The 20,094-nt window shown below is 44.8% G+C and overlaps 1 protein-coding gene across 2 annotated transcripts; it reads right to left on the bottom strand.

The window, feature by feature from the left end:
• Window positions 1-502: 502 nt before the first annotated feature.
• LOC121550571 (histone-lysine N-methyltransferase EZH1-like) lies at window positions 503-19,647 on the bottom strand. Of its 2 annotated transcripts, none has more exons than XM_041862895.2 (20): window positions 19,376-19,647; window positions 18,228-18,417; window positions 18,001-18,126; window positions 16,543-16,665; window positions 16,147-16,264; window positions 15,675-15,887; window positions 14,813-14,915; window positions 13,910-14,073; window positions 12,724-12,815; window positions 12,447-12,609; window positions 6,177-6,358; window positions 5,079-5,170; window positions 4,844-4,872; window positions 4,628-4,753; window positions 3,152-3,330; window positions 2,843-2,938; window positions 2,593-2,674; window positions 2,399-2,479; window positions 2,164-2,295; window positions 503-2,058 (listed from the first exon to the last, which is right to left on the bottom strand). In XM_041862895.2, exons 2-19 carry the CDS (start codon window positions 18,411-18,413, stop codon window positions 2,207-2,209), a joined length of 2,244 nt encoding a protein of 747 aa, XP_041718829.1. In that variant the 5' UTR covers window positions 18,414-18,417; window positions 19,376-19,647; the 3' UTR covers window positions 503-2,058; window positions 2,164-2,206. The 2 variants fall into 2 exon arrangements, with proteins under 2 accessions (XP_041718829.1, XP_041718828.1); XM_041862894.2 differs by having other exon boundaries at window positions 2,211-2,295.
• Window positions 19,648-20,094: the final 447 nt, after the last annotated feature.

Here is a 20,094-nt window from a genome sequence, read left to right as displayed (position 1 = left end):
AGGGTTGTGGGCCTCCCGAGTGGCGCAGCGGTCTAAGGCACTGCATCGCAGTGCTAGAGGCGTCACTACAGACCCGGGTTCATTCCAGGGCTGTGTCACAACCGGCTGTGATCGGGAGTCCCATAGGGCGGCGCACAATTGGTCCAGCGTCGTCCGGGTTAGGGGAGGGTTTGTTCCAGGGGGGCCTTACTTGGCTCATCGCGCTCTAGCGACTCCTTGTGGCGGGCCGGTTAAGCGGGAGGGTGTTAAGAAGCGCGGTTTGGCAGACGCATGACTCGACCTTCGCCTCCTGAGCCCGTTGGGAATCTGCAGTGATGAGACAAGATTGAAAAAAGGGGTAAAACAACACCCCCCAAAAAAAAGGGTTGTGGTTGAGGCTAGGGTATGTTCAACCCTGACTCATCCTAACCCCCCACCCCCCAAATAGCACTTCCACATTCCATATTTAAACCAGAATTATATCTGACTGACAATGGTGTTCAAGACAAGATGCATATTGTAATAATGTATAAAGTTTTATTTTCATAGGCAAATATTGTACATAACGATAAATTCCATATTGTTTCAGTCATCTCCGTGCAGAAAGATCTCATCTTGTCGTGGGTGTAAATGTTTTGGACTTAAGGATAAAAACCTGGGTGAATATCAGACCTGGATGTCAGTTCCACAATTCACTTTTATATAGCGTGACAACATGATCGGATGGTGGTTGTATGTACACAACATCCAGGTGGGGCACTTGAAATTTTGAAATTTTGTCAAACATTTTATTTTTCCTATTTGCTTTTCCGTGACGAGTATAACCGTAAAAAGGTTACCTGTAACACAGTCCTGTCCATTATATACAATACAAACATCATAATGACTTCCCTTCTCTTTCTGTTTAGATTCATTTGGCACTTACAGCTTTTTCAGGGAAGACTATAGTGTGTTCATGGTTCTTATATACGAATATAGTCTTTTCGGATTTAGAGGAGCTGACACTCATGTAAACTGAATGGCAAATGCTTCATAAAGTATACATATCACCGAGTACCAATGGCACAGGTGACTAGAGTTGTCAAACTAAAGGAGGAATGAGATCTCCCACCAACCACCACTTCAGAGTTCACATTCAGTTAGTCGGTTTCTCGTACGGTACGGCATATTTTTTGAAGAACATTGATATAAATGCACAGTAAGTTATTTCACTATGTATGAAGGGGGTGTTGTTGATGCTATAGCCACAGAGACAGAGCTTTAGCATTATCATGAGTTTAGCATTGCCTCCAACAGCTACCAGGAAGAGGCTTTTTCTGAGTAACATGACAGGATACTGAGTTCCTCCATAGAGCTGCATTTGACAATAAAAGCTAATTCTCTTGCTAATGTGCTTACAGTTAATTTTAAACCAAAAGACAACACATGCGCTGTCTTGCACTGTTAAAGATACACTGTAGGCTAAAAGCTAGCGTTGCTCATTGAGAGAACAAGCAATAGTTAATAGATGTGAGTACAGTAACAAAAATACAGAGAGAATAACACACAGCATGTTTTCATGTTAAAAATAACAACAATGCCATGAGGCTGATGGTACAGCATAAGCGATACATTGAATATATACTGTAGATAGTAGGTTTTGTTGCCATTCTAATTTCTTGTTTCTTTCCAGAAGCTTCACGTACACAGTTTCGCTAGGTGAGTGATAAAGCAGTGGGGAAGTGCATCATACAGAGAGAGGAAGTGATGTCACTGATGTGGTAGCAGGAGGAAATGATGTCACCAAGGGAGAAGAAGACCACTTAGTCACAGCACTGTTGTCAATGGGGACTAGTCAGTAACATGGATCGGCCGTTTTAATTCTCCTCCATCACAGTGAATGTTTCAGATTCCAATAGAGCTTCTGTGTTTGTTGTGGCATTGTGGGGAGGAGCAGAAGCGTTACCAGGTGGCTGAGGAGGAGAGGGGGTCAGTCAGCAAGGGGTCAGTGCGGGTGGTTGAAATGCAGCAGGTTAATGCTAGGCCATGTCGATCTCTCTCTCGATCCCCACATACTTCAGGGCATCATCCTGGCTGTACCTTTAAGGGGCAGGAGAGAGGGAGTCAGGACAGTGTGAAGCATCAGTGTAAAAAATGCAAGTCATCCCACAAATATTACAGACAACCAAGGAAGGACTGCGATACCGTATTGTATCAAAGGCTCCAGTGTTCCCATGGCCACAAGGCTCTACCTATAGTCAAAGAAGAGCTCCTCCCCCTGTAGGATAGCCCGTTTGGCAAATATCCCGATGCGGTGGTCTCCATTCACCATGACCACTGCAACAACAACAGCCCCACAGTCAACCATCACATCACTGATTTGTACAAGTCACCAAACCATCCCACAAAACAGGCTTTGTATTTGTCTATGTGATCCTACCCTTAGCGTAGCAGTTTGGGTTCACCGAGTGATTTGCAAATCTGATTTTATTCCCTTTCCGTGTGGCGTCCACGACAAAGTCTGTTGAGACATAACAGGAACAGTGTCAGCTCAGCGATCACTGAACACATCGACAGTGATGTCCTTTAAAGGGTTAACTGTGCATCATCAGAGTGTTGAGGAATCATTTTTACCATTGTTCAGGTTGAAGAGGAAGCTGGACATGTATTTGTCGTAGATCCTCCCCCGTCGGTCCGCCTCATCTTGTGAGATCAGCTGCAGACAGACAGTTTCAGAGTGTGCTGGTCAGACTAAACTTTTTATACATTAATACAAAGCCATTAATACAAACACATATTGATACTGTATAACACCCACACCCAACTATACCCCATAACATGATAAAGAAAGCTACATTCAACAGTTTTATGTATGTAGCCTCACCTCCCCACAGTACTCTGAGATGAACTCATTCTTCTGAACTGACTCTTTGATGAAGGTGCCCCATCCTGCCACGTTTGAGGGGGCCAGCAGGAGGTGCTGGGTGAGGTCAGAGGTTACAGGTCAGAGGTTAAAGGTGGCTGACATTTACTCAAAATGACAAGACAACACTAGAATAATACAACTGTGCATGTTAATATGGGTTCTGACTGACCTAAATTCAGATACAGCACATCATCAGCTATCAAGCTACCTGTAAAACCAGCTCCTATTTTCTATTTCATTGGACTGGAACATGACCCACTGGCCTACCTTCTTCAGCCCCCTTTGGATGCTGCAGTTCTTGCAGGAGACTACTTTGCTGTCCCAGTGGTCTGCGGCTCCACAGGTCATACACAGATCTGGGTCACACTCCCTTACTGCCAGGTAGCAGGGACACTGCTTGGTGTTGCACTGGGTCTTACAGCGGCAGCCTGGGAAACGGTTCTGGCCTGGAGAACAACGTAACATCCCATGACAGTGTTCAGAGTCAGACAGGGGAATGTTCAGCAGAGAGGCTTATAGTCACTTTTAGAAACAGCATAGAAACATACTGCGGTAACAGAGAGGCCATACGAGTTATATGCCTCAGTGGACTAGAAAACTATTTTTTAACAGAATTCTCTGTGGCGGCGTGGCGAACGGCAACCGCATTTCATTAATGAACGCTGCCTCAACGATAAAAAAGCTGCTGCTCTGTAATGCACCTCATCAATCACTGACCTCTGCTGGCAGCTATGCTGAAATACAGCTATGCTGAAATGCAGCTGTGCTGAGAGTAATGGAAAGCCTTCTGGGCAGAGGAAGAAGGAAAATTAGCAGCAGACAACTTAAATGTCCCTCTCGTCTCCAACAGGTTTAGCTGGAGGACAATACTCCCTAACTAGCGCAGTAACATTAGTCTTGTCTCTCATCCTTCCTAAGTGTGCTTCCCTACAGTCTGTGTGGCTGTGTGTGTGTGCATCATCGAGCAGTGTTTAGTCGTAGCAGTCTGACTGGTATAAACGTAGGGATGGATGATGTTGTAGCTCAGGCACTGTGCCTGTCACATCTCTTTGATTCCTCTCCAGGGCTGTGGAGCTCACACATGAAACCCTCCATACGCTGCTTCCTCTCATAACTAGGGAGGGGGAGCTGCTTCCTGTCATAAGCAGGGAGGGGGAGGGACAACTGTATTTCTATAAGAAGACTAAATGAGCCAATGCTGCTCTCTCTCTCTCTCTCTCTCTCTCTCTCTCTCTCTCTCTCTCTCTCTCTCTCTCTCTCTCTCTCTCTCTCTCTCTCTCTCTCTCTCTCTCTCTCTCTCTCTCTCTGCGTTGGCCCGGCCGTTCTGGCTCATTTCTCCTGGGATGAATGTGTCAGAGCATTGTGAACACAGCCCCCTGCTGAACAGACGCCCCTGCAGCTAACCAAACCCTGCCTGCCAGAGGACAGCTTATCCTGCGAACACACAGCGAGGAGGAGGATCGTCTTACACACTGCTCCACTGTCTATTATGGCCTGTCCAAAGGGCCTTTTTATCCACCGAGAGAAAGAGAGCTAGTCTTCAGTAGAATTGTTCTGTGAACACATTCCTATTCCCATTACAGAGTAGAGAGTAGAGCTGCGAAACCTCTAGGAGTGTTCAGTATGTAGCTCTGTTTTTATATTGATAAGTCTTGGACTTCTGCAAAAGGTCTGTACGAGTTGGGATGTGGTGTGTGTGACCGTGTACGGTAGCAGTGAGTGTTTGGGTAAGGTGACACTCACACTCGTGCTCACACTGGCAGAACTTCTCACAGAAATTCTGGGTCATCACACAGGGACAGGAGCTGTCACATGGGTGGTCCGGGTGGTCACATGGCTGGTAGTTGTACACCTGATTGGACGAGTTATCTAGAGAGGACAAAGGCTTTAGTTATACAGAAATGCATATGACAATGTTAAGTTGACTATTTCAATACTTCAGTCAAGTGAAGAACTCACCTTTCTTGAGCTGTATCTTTGCCCATAACCTAAATTTAAAAAATGAAAAAAATGAAAAGCACTTTCAATAATCATGTCTTTTTCTGTACAAAGGTATTTGAAAAATAGCAGTTCATCACAGTTACTTTCATTTTCTGCAAGGTTTAATCTATTTCTCCCACTGATCTGTGTATCAGGGTCCATTCTGCAACAGGGACTGGGAGTGAGTGAGTGTAAAAGTCGGCGGCCATCTTGCCTGTGCTTCCTCTTCTTCTTCTGAGGGGAATTGCCACCATCCTCCAACGGAACGCGATGGATCAGGACCTCTTTCACAGCAAACTCATACACCTGAAGGAGAGAGAGCACACACACATTAACACACAGATGCAGGCATATTCGTCCACGCATACACACAGATATGACACATCTATACACAACTATGCAGAATCTTGTGTGGTTCTGGACTTGGTCCCATTGTGTAGTTGAGTGTCACTCAAATTAGGCTGGGAAGCGCATCACTGCATCTGATTACTCTATAAAACATCCGGCCCTCTCCTCCCTACCAGAACCCACCACCATCTCAGTGTAATACACACAGACACACACACACCCACACCCATCCCACTCCCCACACACACCCGCAAAGCCCCAAACCACTTATGCCTGCCAAAAACACCGATTTGGCTTCCTCCCTAAAACAGACAGACACACATTACGCAGAGGGAGGGACTGGGAAGCTCGTAGCAGCAGCGTTTCCATCCAGCCAAACCACAGGCTCTCTGAGGGATAACAGGGCCATGCTATAGAGTCACACTAGCATTGTGTTGGGATCCCTCAGACTGGGGGATGGGATGCTGCTACAGGGGGCAAAGCTACTTTGCAATGTCTGTGGCGGATCTCTGTCGTCGCGCTTCGCGCTCTTTGTCTCTCTGTCTTTGTTTTGGAGGATTGGAACGTGTCTCTCAATGGCTTTGTAAATCTGATCAGAGGCCCTAATATGTTTCCCATACAATACTCCCATAATTCTCCCATATTATAGACACATAACATCCCCACAATACCTCAGCTAGGAAGGGATCTGTTTGCTATAAGCCGGAGTCTCTGAGAATAACAAAGATGTCATGTACGTAAAAGTCCTAATTTACGACAATTTTCCACACAGTATTATGTGTTACGACACTTCTATCAATGGCAACACACTACAACACAGTCACAGCACAACTTTGTTATCTTGTCTGTCTGTACAAGTCTGTAATGTGTTTGGTCGTTTGTGTGTATTCCAGGAGACTTGCTTTAATTGGTGTATCAATAGAGTATATGAGCATCTGCTGGGTGTAGGTTCTTGGTGGTTCACCTGTTTGCAGGTCTTGGTGCTGATGAGGCGAGCGATGGAGCAGAAGTTGTTGTAGTAGGTTCCGTGCAGCACTCTGAACAGAGACTCCTCCGCCCCGCTCCACTGGACAGGAGTTTCCACCTGCTCCCCGTGCTCCTCCCCCGGGCGCAGCTTGGTGGGAGTCTGACAGCGAGAGTTGCTCTCTGACCATACGCAAAAACACACACATGCGCACACACACAGACACACACACACAGCGAGGGGGTGTATTTGAGACTTATGCTCATACACACACTGCCAAAGGCAAAGAGCGACATGTTGCTTGGCAACAGGTTCAAGGCTGTGTTACTGTGACCACATGCTATGACTGGGGAATGCTTATTAGTCCGCTCATCAATCTGTTTTTACACATGATTTGAGCTAGTGGGGAAGGCCGCTGGGCCACCAGCTTAAGTCAGTAGTCTATCTTCAAAATGAAGAGCTGCAGTGACATCACAGTACAGATATTAGTTCCTTCCAAACTGAATGCAAGAGAGAGACAATAGAGAGAGAGAGAGAGTGATTAAGACAGAGAAAACAAGAGTGAGGGGAAAGTGCTCTTTCTCCCTCCCACTGTTCTCCACATGAGTCTCACAACAGAAAGAGGAAACCAAGGGGAGGGGCTGAGTGAAGAATCTGTTTGTTTTGGGGCTGAAGCGTGCAAAACCCATGGTTGGATTGTTGTGTTTGGAAAGCGAGTGAGAGAGAGCGAATGGTTTTTCAAAACTGTCATCTTCAGCCAAGGTTCTCTTTGCTGATGTACTGCATTCAGCACACATGAACCATTCTGGCATGTGAGAATTAGTCAATCCATTCTGTCAGTAATACACTGAGGTATGACAGATATACTGTAATAGCGTAGTAGTTGAGGCATTAGTGTTTTCCTATCTAAGAAGATAGGAAGCTGGTAGTCTCCTACTCATGGGTTGCATGTTTCGTCACAATATTGTTTTGAACGTTCGTTATGGACTGATGCCCAACTGAGCATTCAACTCAATGTATCGTCAATGAGCACTGATGAAGATTTAATCAAAAGTGCATTACAGTGGCTTGGAAATACAATGCCATTCAAAAGGAGGCAAATAATTAGAAGGAAAACCTTATGTCATAATTTTGATCTCGCCAGATTGACTTGATCAAATCAAATCAAATTGTATTTGTCACATGCGCCAAATACAAAAGGTGTAGACATTACAGTGAAATGCTTACTTACAAGCCCTTAACCAACAATGCAGTTTTAAGAAAAATAAGTGTTAAGTAAAAAATGTATCAGTAAAAAAATTAAAATAACAAATAATTAAAGAGCAGCAGTAAAATAACAGTAGCGAGGCTATATACAGGGGGTATTGGTACAGAGTCAATGTGCGGGGGCACAGGTTAGTTGAGGTAAATTAGGTAATATGTACATGTAGGTAGAGTTAAAGTGACTATGTATAGATAATAAACAGAGAGTAGCAGCAGCGTCAAAGAGGGGGTGGGGGGAACAATGCAAATAGTCCTGGTGGCCATTTGATTAGCTGTTCAGGAGTCTTATGGCTTGGGGGTAGAAGCTGTTAAGAAGCTTTTTGGACCTAGACTTGGCACTCCGGTACCGCTTGCCTTGCGGTAGCAGAGAGAACAGTCTATGACTAGGGTGGCTGGAGTCTTTGACAATTTTTAGGGCCTTCCTCTGACACCGCCTGGTATAGAGGTCCTGGATGGCAGGAAGCTTGGCCCCAGTGATGTACTGGGCCGTACGCACTACCCTCTGTAGTGCCTTGCGGTCAGAGGCCGAGCAGTTGCCATACCAGGCAGTGATGCAACCAGTCAGGATGCTCTCGATGGTGCAGCTGTAGAACCTTTTGAGGATCTGAGGACCGATGCCAAATCTTTTCAGTCTCCTGAGGGGGAATAGGCTTTGTCGTGCCCTGTTCACGACTGTCTTGGTGTGTTTGGACCATGATAGTTTGTTGGTGATGTGGACACCAAGGAACTTGAAGCTCTCAACCTGCTCCACTACAGCCCTGTCTTTTTCCTGTAGTCCACAATAATCTCCTTTGTCTTGATCACGTTGAGGGAGAGGTTGTTATCCTGGCACCACACGGCCAGGTCTCTGACCTCCTCCCTATAGGCTGTCTCATCGTTGTTGGTGATCAGGCCTACCACTGTTGTGTTGTCAGCTAACTTAATGATGGTGTTGGAGTCGTGCCTGGCCATGCAGTCATGGGTGAACAGGGAGTACAGGAGAGGACTGAGCACGCACTCCTGAGGGGTCCCCGTGTTGAGGATCAGCGTGGCAGATGTGTTGTTACCTACCCTTACCACCTGGGGGCGGCCCGTCAGGAAGTCCAGGATCTAGTTGCAGTAGGAGGTGTTTAGTCCCAGGGTCCATAGCTTAGTGATGAGCTTTGAGGGCACTATGGTGTTGAACGCTGAGCTGTAGTCAATGAATAGCATTCTCACATACAGTTGAAGTCAGAAGTTTACATTCACTTAGGTTGGAGTCATTAATCCTCGTTTTTCAACCACTCCACAAATTTCTTGTTAACAAACTATAGTTTTGGAATGTCGGTTAGGACAATGACCCCACGCATTACTTCCAAAGTTGTGGCAAAATGGCTTAAGGACAACAAAGTCAAGGTATTGGAGTGGCCATCACAAAGCCCTGACCTCAATCCTATAGAAAATGTGTGGGCAGAACTGAAAAAGTGTGTGCGAGCAAGGAGGCCTACAAACCTGACTCAGTTACACCAGCTCTGTCAGGAGGAATGGGCCAAAATTCACCCAAATTATTGTGGGAAGCTTGTGGAAGGCTACCCGAAATGTTTGACCCAAGTTAAGCAATTTAAATGCAATGCTACCAAATACTAATTGAGTGTATGTAAACTTCTGACCCACTCAGAATGTGATGAAAGAAATAAAAACTGAAATAAATCTCTCTCTCTACTATTATTCTGACATTTCCCATTCTTAAAATAAAGTGGTGATCATAACTGACCTAAGACAGGGAATTCTTACTAGGATTAAATGTCAGGAATTGTGAAAAACTGAGTTTAAATGTATTTGGCTAAGGTGTATGTAAACTTCCGACTTAAACTGTAGGTGTTTCTTTTGTCTAGGTGGGAAAGGGCAGTGTGGAGTGCAATAGAGATTGCATAATCTGTGGATCTGTTGGGGTGGTATGCAAATTTGAGTGGTTCTAGGGTTTCTGGGATAATGGTGTTGATGTGAGCCATGACCAGCCTTTCAAAGCACTTCATGGCTACAGACGTGAGTGCTACGGGTCGGTAGTCATTTAGGCAGATTACCTTAGTGTTTTTGGGCACAGGGACTATGGTGGTCTGCTTGAAACATGTTGGTATTATAGACTCAGTCAGGGACAGGTTGAAAATGTCAGTGAAGACACTTGCCAGTTGGTCAGCGCATGCTCGGAGTACACGTCCTGGTAATCCGTCTGGCCCTGCGGCCTTGTGAATGTTGACCTGTTTAAAGGTTTTACTCACATCGGCTACGGAGAGCGTGATCACACAGTCGTCCGGAACAGCTGATGCTCTCATGCATGCTTCAGTGTTGCTTGCCTCGAAGCGAGCATAGAAGTAATTTAGCTCGTCTGGTAGGCTTGTGTCACTGGGCAGCTCGCGGCTGTGCTTCCTTTTGTAGTCTGTAATAGTTTGCAAGCCCTGCCACATCCGACGAGTGTCGGAGCCAGTGTAGTCCGATTCAATCTTAGTCCTGTTGTGGTGCGTGATTTTGAAGGAGTCAGGCGCAGGAGGGTAAATCACAGAATAAATGGTTTATTCTGTAACACAGCGGTACGCAACAATACGTAAAACACTCCAGTGCTGGAAAACAACAAGGCAGACGGGATATCCCGGCGATACACAATATAAAAGAGCTCCACCAAGCTCCTGAGTGGCGCAGTGGTCTAAGGCACTGCATCGCAGTGCTAACTGTGCAACTAGAGATCCTGGTTCAAATCCAGGCTCTGTCGCAGCCGGCCGCGACCGGGAGACTCATGGGCGGCGCACAATTGGCCCAGCGTTGTCCAGGGTAGGGGAGGGAATGGCCGGCAGGGATGTAGCTCAGTTGATAGAGCATGGCGTTTGCAACGCCAGGGTTGTGGGTTCGATTCCCACGGGGGGCCAGTATTAAAAAAATATGTATTCACTAACTGTAAGTCGCTCTGGATAAGAGCGTCTGCTAAATGACTAAAATGTAAATGTAAATGTATATTAACCTCCACAATAAACAATCACACACAAAGACAAGGGGGCAGAGGGAACACTTATACAGGTACTGATGAGGGCATATGAACCAGGTGTGTGTAATAAACAAGACAATCAAATGGAATGATGAGATGAGGAACGGCAGTGGCTAGAAGGCCGGTGACGACGAACACCGAAGCCTGTCCGAACAAGGAGAGGAGGCTGCTTCGGAGGAAGTCGTGACACTTGTATTGACGCTTTGCCTGTTTGATGGTTCTTCAGAGGGTATAGCGGGATTTCTTATAAGCGTCCGGGTTAGAGTCCCGCTCCTTGAAAGCGGCAGCTCTACCCTTTAGCTCAGTGCGGATGTTGCCTGTAATCAATGGCTTCTGGTTGGGGTATGTACGTATGGTCACTGTGGGGATGACGTCATCGATGCACTTATTGATGAAGCCAGTGACTGAAGTGGTGTTCTCCTCAATGCCATCGGAAGAATCCCGGAACATATTCCAGTCTGTGCTAGCAAAACAGTCCTGTATCTTAGCATCTGCGATTTATATTTGACATTTAAGTCATTTAGCAGACACTCTTATCCAGAGCGACTTACAGGAGCAACTAGGGTTAAGTGCCTTGCTCAAGGGCACATCGACAGATTTTTCACCTAGTCGGCTCGGGGATTAGAACCAGCGACCTTTCGGTTACTGGCACAACGCTCTTAACCACTAAGCTACCTGCCGCTACCTGACCACTTCTTTATTGACCGAGTCACTGGTGCTTCCTGCTTTAGGTTTTGCTGAGGATAGAGTTATGGTCAGATTTGACAAATGGAGGGCGAGGGAGAGCTTTGTACGCATCTCTGTGTGTGGAGTAAAGCTGGTCTAGAGTTTTTTTTCCCTCTGGTTGCGCATTTAACATGCTGGTAGAAATGAGGTAAAACTGATGTAAGTTTCCCTGCATTAATGTCCCCAGCCACTAGGAGCGCCGCCTCTGAGTGAGCGTTTTCCTGTTTGCTTATGGCCTTATACAGCTCATTGAGTGAGGTCTTAGTGCCAGCATTGGTTTGTGGTGGTAAATAGACAGCTACGAAAAATATAGATGAAAACTCTCTTGATAAATAGTGTGGTCTACAGCTTATCACGAGATACTCTACCTCAGGCGTGCAAAACCTCGAGACTTCCTTAATATTAGATTTCGTGCACCAGCTGTTGTTTACAAATATACACACACCTCCACCCCTGGTCTTACTGGAGGCAGCTGTTCTATATTGCCGATGCAGCGTATATCCAGCCAGCTGTATGTTATCCATGTCGTCGTTCAGCCACGACTCAGTGAAACATAAGATATTACAGTTTTTAATGTCCCATTGGTAGGATATCTGTGATCTTAGTTTGTCTTTTTTGTTATCCAATGATAATAAGTTACAAATAATGCGAAACAACACACAAAATAGCACAATTGGTTAGGAGCCCGTAAAACGGTAGCCATCTTCTTCGGCGCCATTCTTCAAACTTTAGATGCAGTATAATGTTAGCTTGTTAGCTAATATTGTTAGCTAAGATTGTTAGCTAAGATTGAGGGGAGTACACCGGATTTTTCCTACTAAACATTTGGCTACTTTAGCAATGTAATCGTATTTCCAGGCACTGTAATTTAGACTAAACTGTCGTTAGCCTCCGTCCAGAATGACTGGGCTTATCACGACTTTAGGGCACCACTAAGGCTTCAGAAGGTTCATAACAATGGCATGACGTGACCGAGTGACGGAGGTGCAACCTATGAATAAATAGTACCTTAGAAGCTAGTCTTTCCCATAATTGAAGAGTTTGTCTGTCTCTTAAAGTACTTACGGACCAGACAGACCAACATGAACATCGGCCGTGCGCAGGGGGTGGCCGTCCTATCGCCTCTGACCTCAAAACATCGGCTGTCATTTTCTGTTAATTTCCACAAGATTCTAAATGTTTAATCGCCACTGTTTGTTGACACCCAGCAGGTGATCTACTGCGCACGGCCGATGTTCGTGTTGGTCTGTCTCGTCCCTTATAAAGCTAGTGTTTCCCCAAGCTACCTGAGGAGCTGGTGGTCTCGTGGTCACTATCCCCCTCCTTGGCCTCCTCAGTGGTGCCTGACGGGCCGGGGCAGCTGGAGCTGGGGGGGCGTGGCTGTCGCCGCCGGCGACGGGACTTCTGGGAGCGCAGCATCTCCTGATCCGCAAACTCTTTGGCCCCTTTCTTTAGAGGAGGGAGCGAGGAAGAGAGGGACAGAAATGAAGAGATAGACGAGTGTTAAAGTAGGGCTGAATGGATCAGTACGTTATCATTGGCTTGTAGAGGATCTGAGCACACCTGTAGCAAAAAGCAGTCCAGACCACAGGGCTCTGTCTCCATGCGAATCTCCTTGCTCTTCCTCTTGTAAACATTGGGTGTAGCGTGAAAAGCTGGAAAGACACATACAGTATATTGTTACTATCAGTATACTAGTAGTATGTTAGCAGAACAGTAATACTAGGGACGTAAAACATTCAGCATGCTGCACAGACCCTATGGATGCTCTATAGAGCGTTCTCAGTGTGGACTTAGAATGCAGCTGTCATTTTCAGACCACAGTGGCAAGAAAAAAAATGGGCGCTCCTCCCATAAACATCTCTGGCATTTCATGAATTAATGGATTTGAGGGTTAAACTATCATTCAAATGAACGCCAACCCCTGTTGCTATTAGAAACCGATGGTGAGGTGGTGATTCGTTGAAATTATCCAGTCCAAAAAGTGTTTCCTTTTCCGTATTGATGACAGGTTGTCATCCATCAACAGATATATGTAGTATACCCAAGTTCATTGAGGTTTGTCTGTTAGAAGAGTGCTAACAGTACATATCGCCACGGTTAATGTCCCAGTTCTATTGATTTCAATACAATATCGATGTGAGTAAACAACCTAATCAATTCCATTCTTCAGTTTGTAAGGCGCTAATTTCGCAAAATACAAGTATTCTGAACATGTGTGACACGTGTGTGTAGGGTGTAACTTTTATGTATTGGTCTTCAAAATATCACCAGTTATTGCTGCATATTGATTATGAATTTGGACATCTAAAACCGGTGTTTTGACACACGGCCATAAATCAAAAAGCCATGACAACAGGAAGCGGCAACAGTGTCATTTTCAATGTATGTTTTAGGGATATAAATGGTACTTTTAAAATGATTTTTTAACAGAATTCTACTTGATCAGGTAAAAACTACTGAATGAGCCCAAAAACGTGTTATGATTTATTGATTTTGATTATATTAGTGAAATCATGCAAATATGTTTGTCCTGGCTAGTAATAATGCATTTATTATAACACTAGAGATGTGTTGATTCCAAGAGAGTCTGAGTGAGACAGAGAGAAAAAATAAAAACAGAAATCTAGAGGAAAAGCCACATGTTGACAGATGTCAATAGGTTAAAAACACAGAGAGAGAGAGAGAGAGAGAGTTAGAGAGAGATACAGAAAGTGAGAGAAAATAGTAAACCCATAGGACACATTACGGTGGAGGAAGCAGTCGTATTTGAAGCAGCGCCTGCAGAAGAGCGTGTGGAAGGAGTGTAGGGACTGCTCCCGCTGGACAGACTTGGCGAACGGCCCGTCTATGTTAGGGGTGCACAGGGGGGGCAGCTTTACCGGGCTGGGGGGCTCCAGGAGGTCCTTGTACCTAGGGAGGTGTCATTTGGGGAAGAAGGGGATAAAACAAAACATAGCCTTTTTATGCATAATATAACTTTGTATCAAGATTGTATTTTGTATGAGCATGGTATATGGCATGATATACAGTAGAAGTGGGAAACTACAGTAAGTAGCTGTATTCTGACTCAAGTAGGCCTATGCCAGGGGTAGGCAACTAGATTCAGCTGCTGGCAGATTTTTGTCGGAGCGGATGGTTGTGGGGCCAGAACATAATTATAATAATTAGTACATTGCAAATTGACCACAACTAAGGCCAAAAACATATTGTATTTGAAAATAACAATCATTTCATACCTTGATTACATTGAGACACTTGGGAACAGATTTCCTAAATGAAACAAATGTTTAGCTGAATTCCAGGTGATTTTAGTCTTTTTTTTACGTAAAACTAAAAATGATTAATGTTTTGTTTTACTAAAAACTTTGAGGGGCCAAAATAAATCACTCACGAGCTGGTTTTGGCCCGCGGGCGGCCTGTTGCTGACCCCTGGCCTATGCTCATTTGCAGGTGGATTTGCATGAGAGTTTAGTTTGCGGTATTTTCTAAGAAAAAGGCTTTTCAGACGGTGATGCAACAACTTCTCTTTTGAGTGTGAGAAGAGAGGGCAGAGAGCATTATTAGCATCTCCCTGAGAGCTCCCATCTCCATGGTGAACACTAAGCAACGCTCGGCTAAGCACAGCACAGTTGTTGGGTACTTTTCTTACTTTTCCTTCAGCTCCTCAGTCGTACCCTTGTAGGGGAACATCGAGGCGATGGCCGTGAATATCTTATCATGCGGGATCTTCTTATTGGCAGGCAAATCCCTCACTAAGGAAGGTGGTGAGAAGAAAAGCAAAGAGCAGATCATTAGCAACTCAACCACCCCTTTTCTAGTTCCCAATTCCTGTTGAGATGTAATTGTGTTGCACTTTTTGCCATGTAAGCAATCATATTGGAACGATAGCAAAGTCCCGGGCCTATTATGAAGGACTGTTTGTCCATGTACTCTGTGTAATAAGAGAGTACCAGTGGCACAGGGTGTTTGTCATACTGATGTGTTCTTACACTGAGTGATAGTGTCTGAAGCCACAGTGTGTAGAGTAGCTCCCCCCCCAGTTCCCATAATCCCTGGTGCTCTCAATGTGCCAGAGGTCACAGGGCCTTGTAACCGGAGCCTGTTCATATTGTATCTGTGTTCTGACCAAACAGGTTTCCCCACCACCCTGTCTGTCCCTGCGGCAGGGACAGTCTCTACGTAAACAATGCCAGGCAGTGCCACTGTGCTGGAACAGGGCGACCTGCTGGCTCCTGTACAACATGGGGTACAGTACAGTCACAGTGATCAGCCTGACCTGTACCCGCTGTTCTCTCATGCCACTGATAAGAATAGGAGGACAAGTCTATGCAAAGACAAATAAGCATGCACACTTCACTTCAGATAATCCAGCATAGTAAAACCAGTAACTCTCATATAAAAAACAGCATGTATTGCCTTTTGTTAGATAAGCATCCAATCATATCTAGGAGACATGAACTATGTTAGTTGTGGTTACATGTGTCAGTCAAAAGGCTCTGGAGGACACTTACCCTCTATGACACTCCTCCTCTTCCTCCTGAAGAAGGCTGTGGGCCCCACCTTGGTCTCTTCAGTCCCTTCCCCAGAGCTCTTCCTCACCCCCTTCTCCTCCTCTTTCCCCCCTTTCTCCTCTGCCGCCTCCTCCTCTTCCTCCTCCTGGTCTGAGTACTGGCTCAAGGCCTCCACTAACTCTTTAAAGATTTCATCGTTGATGAACCCTCCCTCTGGGAGACAAACCACACAGTCAACATGTCAGCGCCTACTGATGACATCACACAACATGCGTCAGCACATATCCCCTAAACAAATAAGATTACCCCAGCAGCACACAGCAACGCACGTACTGTACCGATGACATCAGAGAGCACGCCTAACCCCACGTCTCCAATAAAATAACTCACTGATAAATCAGACTGACAGTGTGCGTAATCAAAACAGGACAGAAAGGATGAGATCCCTAGTCTAGGTAGGTTGCCAGGTCACCTCTGTCTCCATGGACACCGTCGTAGTTGTCGATGAGCTCCTCCAGGAAGGCCTCGTCCTGCTCCAACACCTCGTCTCCCATGTAGGGGATGTTATGGAGGAACGTCTCATCCTCCACCTAGGAAACACACACATACTCACATCTGGCTGTGTGTGTGTGAGTGTTAATGTGGTACATGAATAAATATTAGGGTTTTTACACCTGTGTAATAACAATGTAGTAACGTTAGAAGCGACCTATCATGTTGTTGCACAGTAATTGAGAATTACTTTGTTATTGCATAGAGATGGAGTTGAGCGTTTATTGTTATTACACAAGTGGAATAAGGACGTGGGTTTTTCCTGGTGTGTGTGTATACGTGCATGTGTGTGTGTGTTGTCGGGAAAGCCCCATACCATGAAGTTCTGCTGCAGAGGGGACCAGGAGTACATGAAGGGGATTCCTGCCACGGTCGTCAGGGGCCGCAAGGCAACTGCCTGAGCTTTAAACGCTGGGAAGCCAAACTCCACCATGCACAACTGTGATTGGACCAGAGACAGAGGGGTGAGTATGACAGAGGAGGACAGACCTGCACTGGATTATAACCAACAGGTAGGCTACTATTACCCTACTGGATAAAGACGTCCACTGACACTACACTGAAATGAACTGTGAAACAAATACCAAGACTCTAGAGAAGTGCATTGTGAGAATTTCTGAACACAAGATGCTGCTCAGTCTGCCTCCAGGCTGTTTTCATCATAGGTTCTGAGAGAGTTTCATTATTGACCTCGGTAAGACAGCCTCATGAACCCTTTTTGGCAGCTCAGCATCTCCCTGAAAAGGGATGAAACATCACAGTCCTCTATCAGCCTGATGGGAGAGCAGACCCTGGCCTGGTTAATGAGGAGGCAGGAGTCAGAATAGGCTTGAAAGAGCTAGTTAATTTTGAACATTAGGCAAAAATGTAGATTTCCCCCTAAATACAGATACACAAAAGTAATTATTTTTCATGATGGCCATAAACAATAACTGGTAGTGCTGACTTTTTTTTTTTAGAAAGGTCTAGAACTCACCTTTCTGGTAAAAATGTTTATAAATTGCTGAGGTGTACTCACTTTTGAGGACACAAACTCAAGTACATAGTACAAATATTATGAAAATATGAAACATCATATATGATTTTTTCCCTATTCAACAAAAGTGGCGCAATAGGGCTTGAAATTACTGAAATGCTTTCTAAATATAGTAACAATCAAATTATAAACGACTTACTATAAGATTTCACCTTTCTTATAACTGTAAAATAAATGTGATCAAACTCAGTGACAGTACAATATTGGCAACCCTGGATTGCTGACACTATGTATTGGCCATTGAGAGGCTTTGAAGCCACTGGTCGGCCATATTGGCACTCCGCAGTAGGAGCAGTCCTCCATAGGAATGAAAGGAATTCTAAAGTATTTCAATTAAATGTTTCAAGGACAAAATTACATGTATTCAAGTATTTGGTGCAGACTCGTTACAACCTAATATTTAAACACTAAGTGATTTCGTCCATCTGTGACCAAGAGAAAGTGGTCTTGTTTCAATTCTACGAAATTATTTTGTATTTTTTCCAGTTGAGAGCTATAAATCCATCTGAGAACATCAGAGATTATGTTGATGAAGAGATGATCAGAGATGATGCGAGATGAAACTGTTATTGTTGCATCCGTTAGATTCTCCCGTTTCATAAGACCTATTACAAGTGCAGCTACGAGGTTCAATGGCACAGGAAATCGTTGCTCTGTCTGGATAGGGCAGAAAATGTGACGTGTCGCCCCCTACTGTATGTCTCTCTATCCTTTAGTCTTTCTCTCTCTCTCTTTCACCTTCTTGCCGGGCAGCGGTCCACCTGGGGTAGACAGGGGAACTGACTGGATCCTCAACTTGGACCACTCCTCGTTCAGAAGGTTGGTACGTTCCTCTATCTTCTGCCGGTTGGACATGAACAAGGCCTGGAAAAGACAGGGAATGTAAGAAGAGTTTGGAATACCTATACACATACACACAATCTCTCTCTCTCTCTCTCTCGCTCTCGCTCTCTCATTATCCTCACCTTGACCTCCTCTGCTTTTTTAAAGCGTTTCAGCTGACGGAGGCGCATGTACTCAGACTTCACCCTCTTCCTCCACTCCAACAGGCTACGGGAAGGTATGTTGGAGGCAGGACAAGGTGTTGGGGTCGGGATCAGGGCCGGGTCCGGGGCTGGGTCTGAGACAGGTGCTTCTGGGGCCTCCTCCATTGTCCTGCACCATGATAGAAATGACTGGAGTTACAGGCACTGACACAAAGACAAAACACATGGAAGTGTCCTGGTCAATCGTGCATATGTTTGTGTTGTTAGCAGTAGTATTAAAGGAGGATATCACTGTTTGTGTGAATGTATTGTGTGAATTGGTTGTGCCTGACTCCAAAAACACGTTTTACTAGGTTCTGGGATGTGATAACATCAATGGCAATTGGCAAAGTAATTTTCCAAGACCCCCCCCACACACACACACACACACACACAACCAAATGAAACGCATGACTCAAACTTCTGCATGCGTGTACGTGAGCGAACCACTGCCCCCTTCTGTTAGCAAAAGCACCAAGGACTGCATAAAAAAGGCTTATAGCCTGGTCAGTGCTACAATGTGCCATTCGTACTCTTATCATGTGGGACTAAAACAACGGAATCATAAAATAACGGGCCTATAATAAAGTGAAACCGCAAGCACGTCAAACTTGTCATATACCTACACCAAATGGCAGTCTGAAAAACACGTTTTCCCCTGCACATACAACATTAGTAAAAGTGGGCGTGCCTCTTCTGAAAGCCAATATGAAAACAGAGCAGCTAAGTGCGTAGTACACTTTTCCCAAATTTCATAACCTCTTCTGCTGAATTCTATCCCACAAAATGTTCTGGAATTGGTGAGAAGCAAAACAAATGTCGCGCTGCGTAAAGGCTTTTCGTTTTCAGGGCAAATGAGTCGTATTAACCGTACCAGGCGTCAGCCTTCCTTAGAATCCTACACCAACAGCCGATAACAGAAGTCACATACGATGATGCATAGCCTATCCATTTCAATTATGTTAGTTTTACGCAATGGACAGCTTTCACGCCCAACCAATAACATTATAATGTGATATTTCTAATGCGCTTCTCTGGGATACGCGCACACATGTCTAGTTTTGATACAGTGTCGCAGTTAGAAATACCTTTAAGGATCCTCGTGTCCTCCTATTTGTAGCGACTCAAGCTCGCCACTAAAGCGTTGAACTCCCCGTTTGAGATCCACCATAAAATAAGGATTTCTTCGCTACGGACCCGAAGTAAATAATAGGGTCCGTGTATTTGTGTTCACACGCTGATGAGATCCGAAGATTCCTATGTCGTCCGCAAGCATGCTGAAATTGAAGTTGTACAGTTAAAAGCTGCGCACTTAACTGGCTCAGTTAGAGAGTGACGTCTTTATTATGATCACACTGTGCCTGATAGCTGGACTTGGGTAAAAAGCGTGCGACTTGAAAGTATATGGACATTTGGATAGCCCACATGTAGCTTATGAATGATTCTACTCACAAGGGCTACACGCCTACTATAAGGCTACTACTAACGTTATTACTACTAACAGAATACTATTAGTCTACTATTACATAGGCGACTAGGCTACTATAGGCTACTAATAATAAGAGGATAATACTAATTTATCAAAATGCTATAGTTGATAGGTAGTCATAATAATGATGATTAATATGTTTATTATTTGTTCATATAATGAAGATATATATAAATAAAAACTAAAACAGAGCATCACTAACTGTAAGTCGCTCTGGATAAGAGCGTCTGCTAAATGACAGAAATGTACATGTAAATATGTCTATACCTATATGGATGTCATGCATTTTAATATGAGGGTCAAGTGATGATATTTGGG

The sequence above is a fragment of the Coregonus clupeaformis genome, chromosome 35, assembly GCF_020615455.1.
Source record: "Coregonus clupeaformis isolate EN_2021a chromosome 35, ASM2061545v1, whole genome shotgun sequence".
Lineage (NCBI taxonomy): Eukaryota > Metazoa > Chordata > Actinopteri > Salmoniformes > Salmonidae > Coregonus > Coregonus clupeaformis.
The sequence above is the reverse complement of the archived record's forward strand: the minus strand, read 5'-3'. Positions and strand labels throughout refer to the sequence as shown.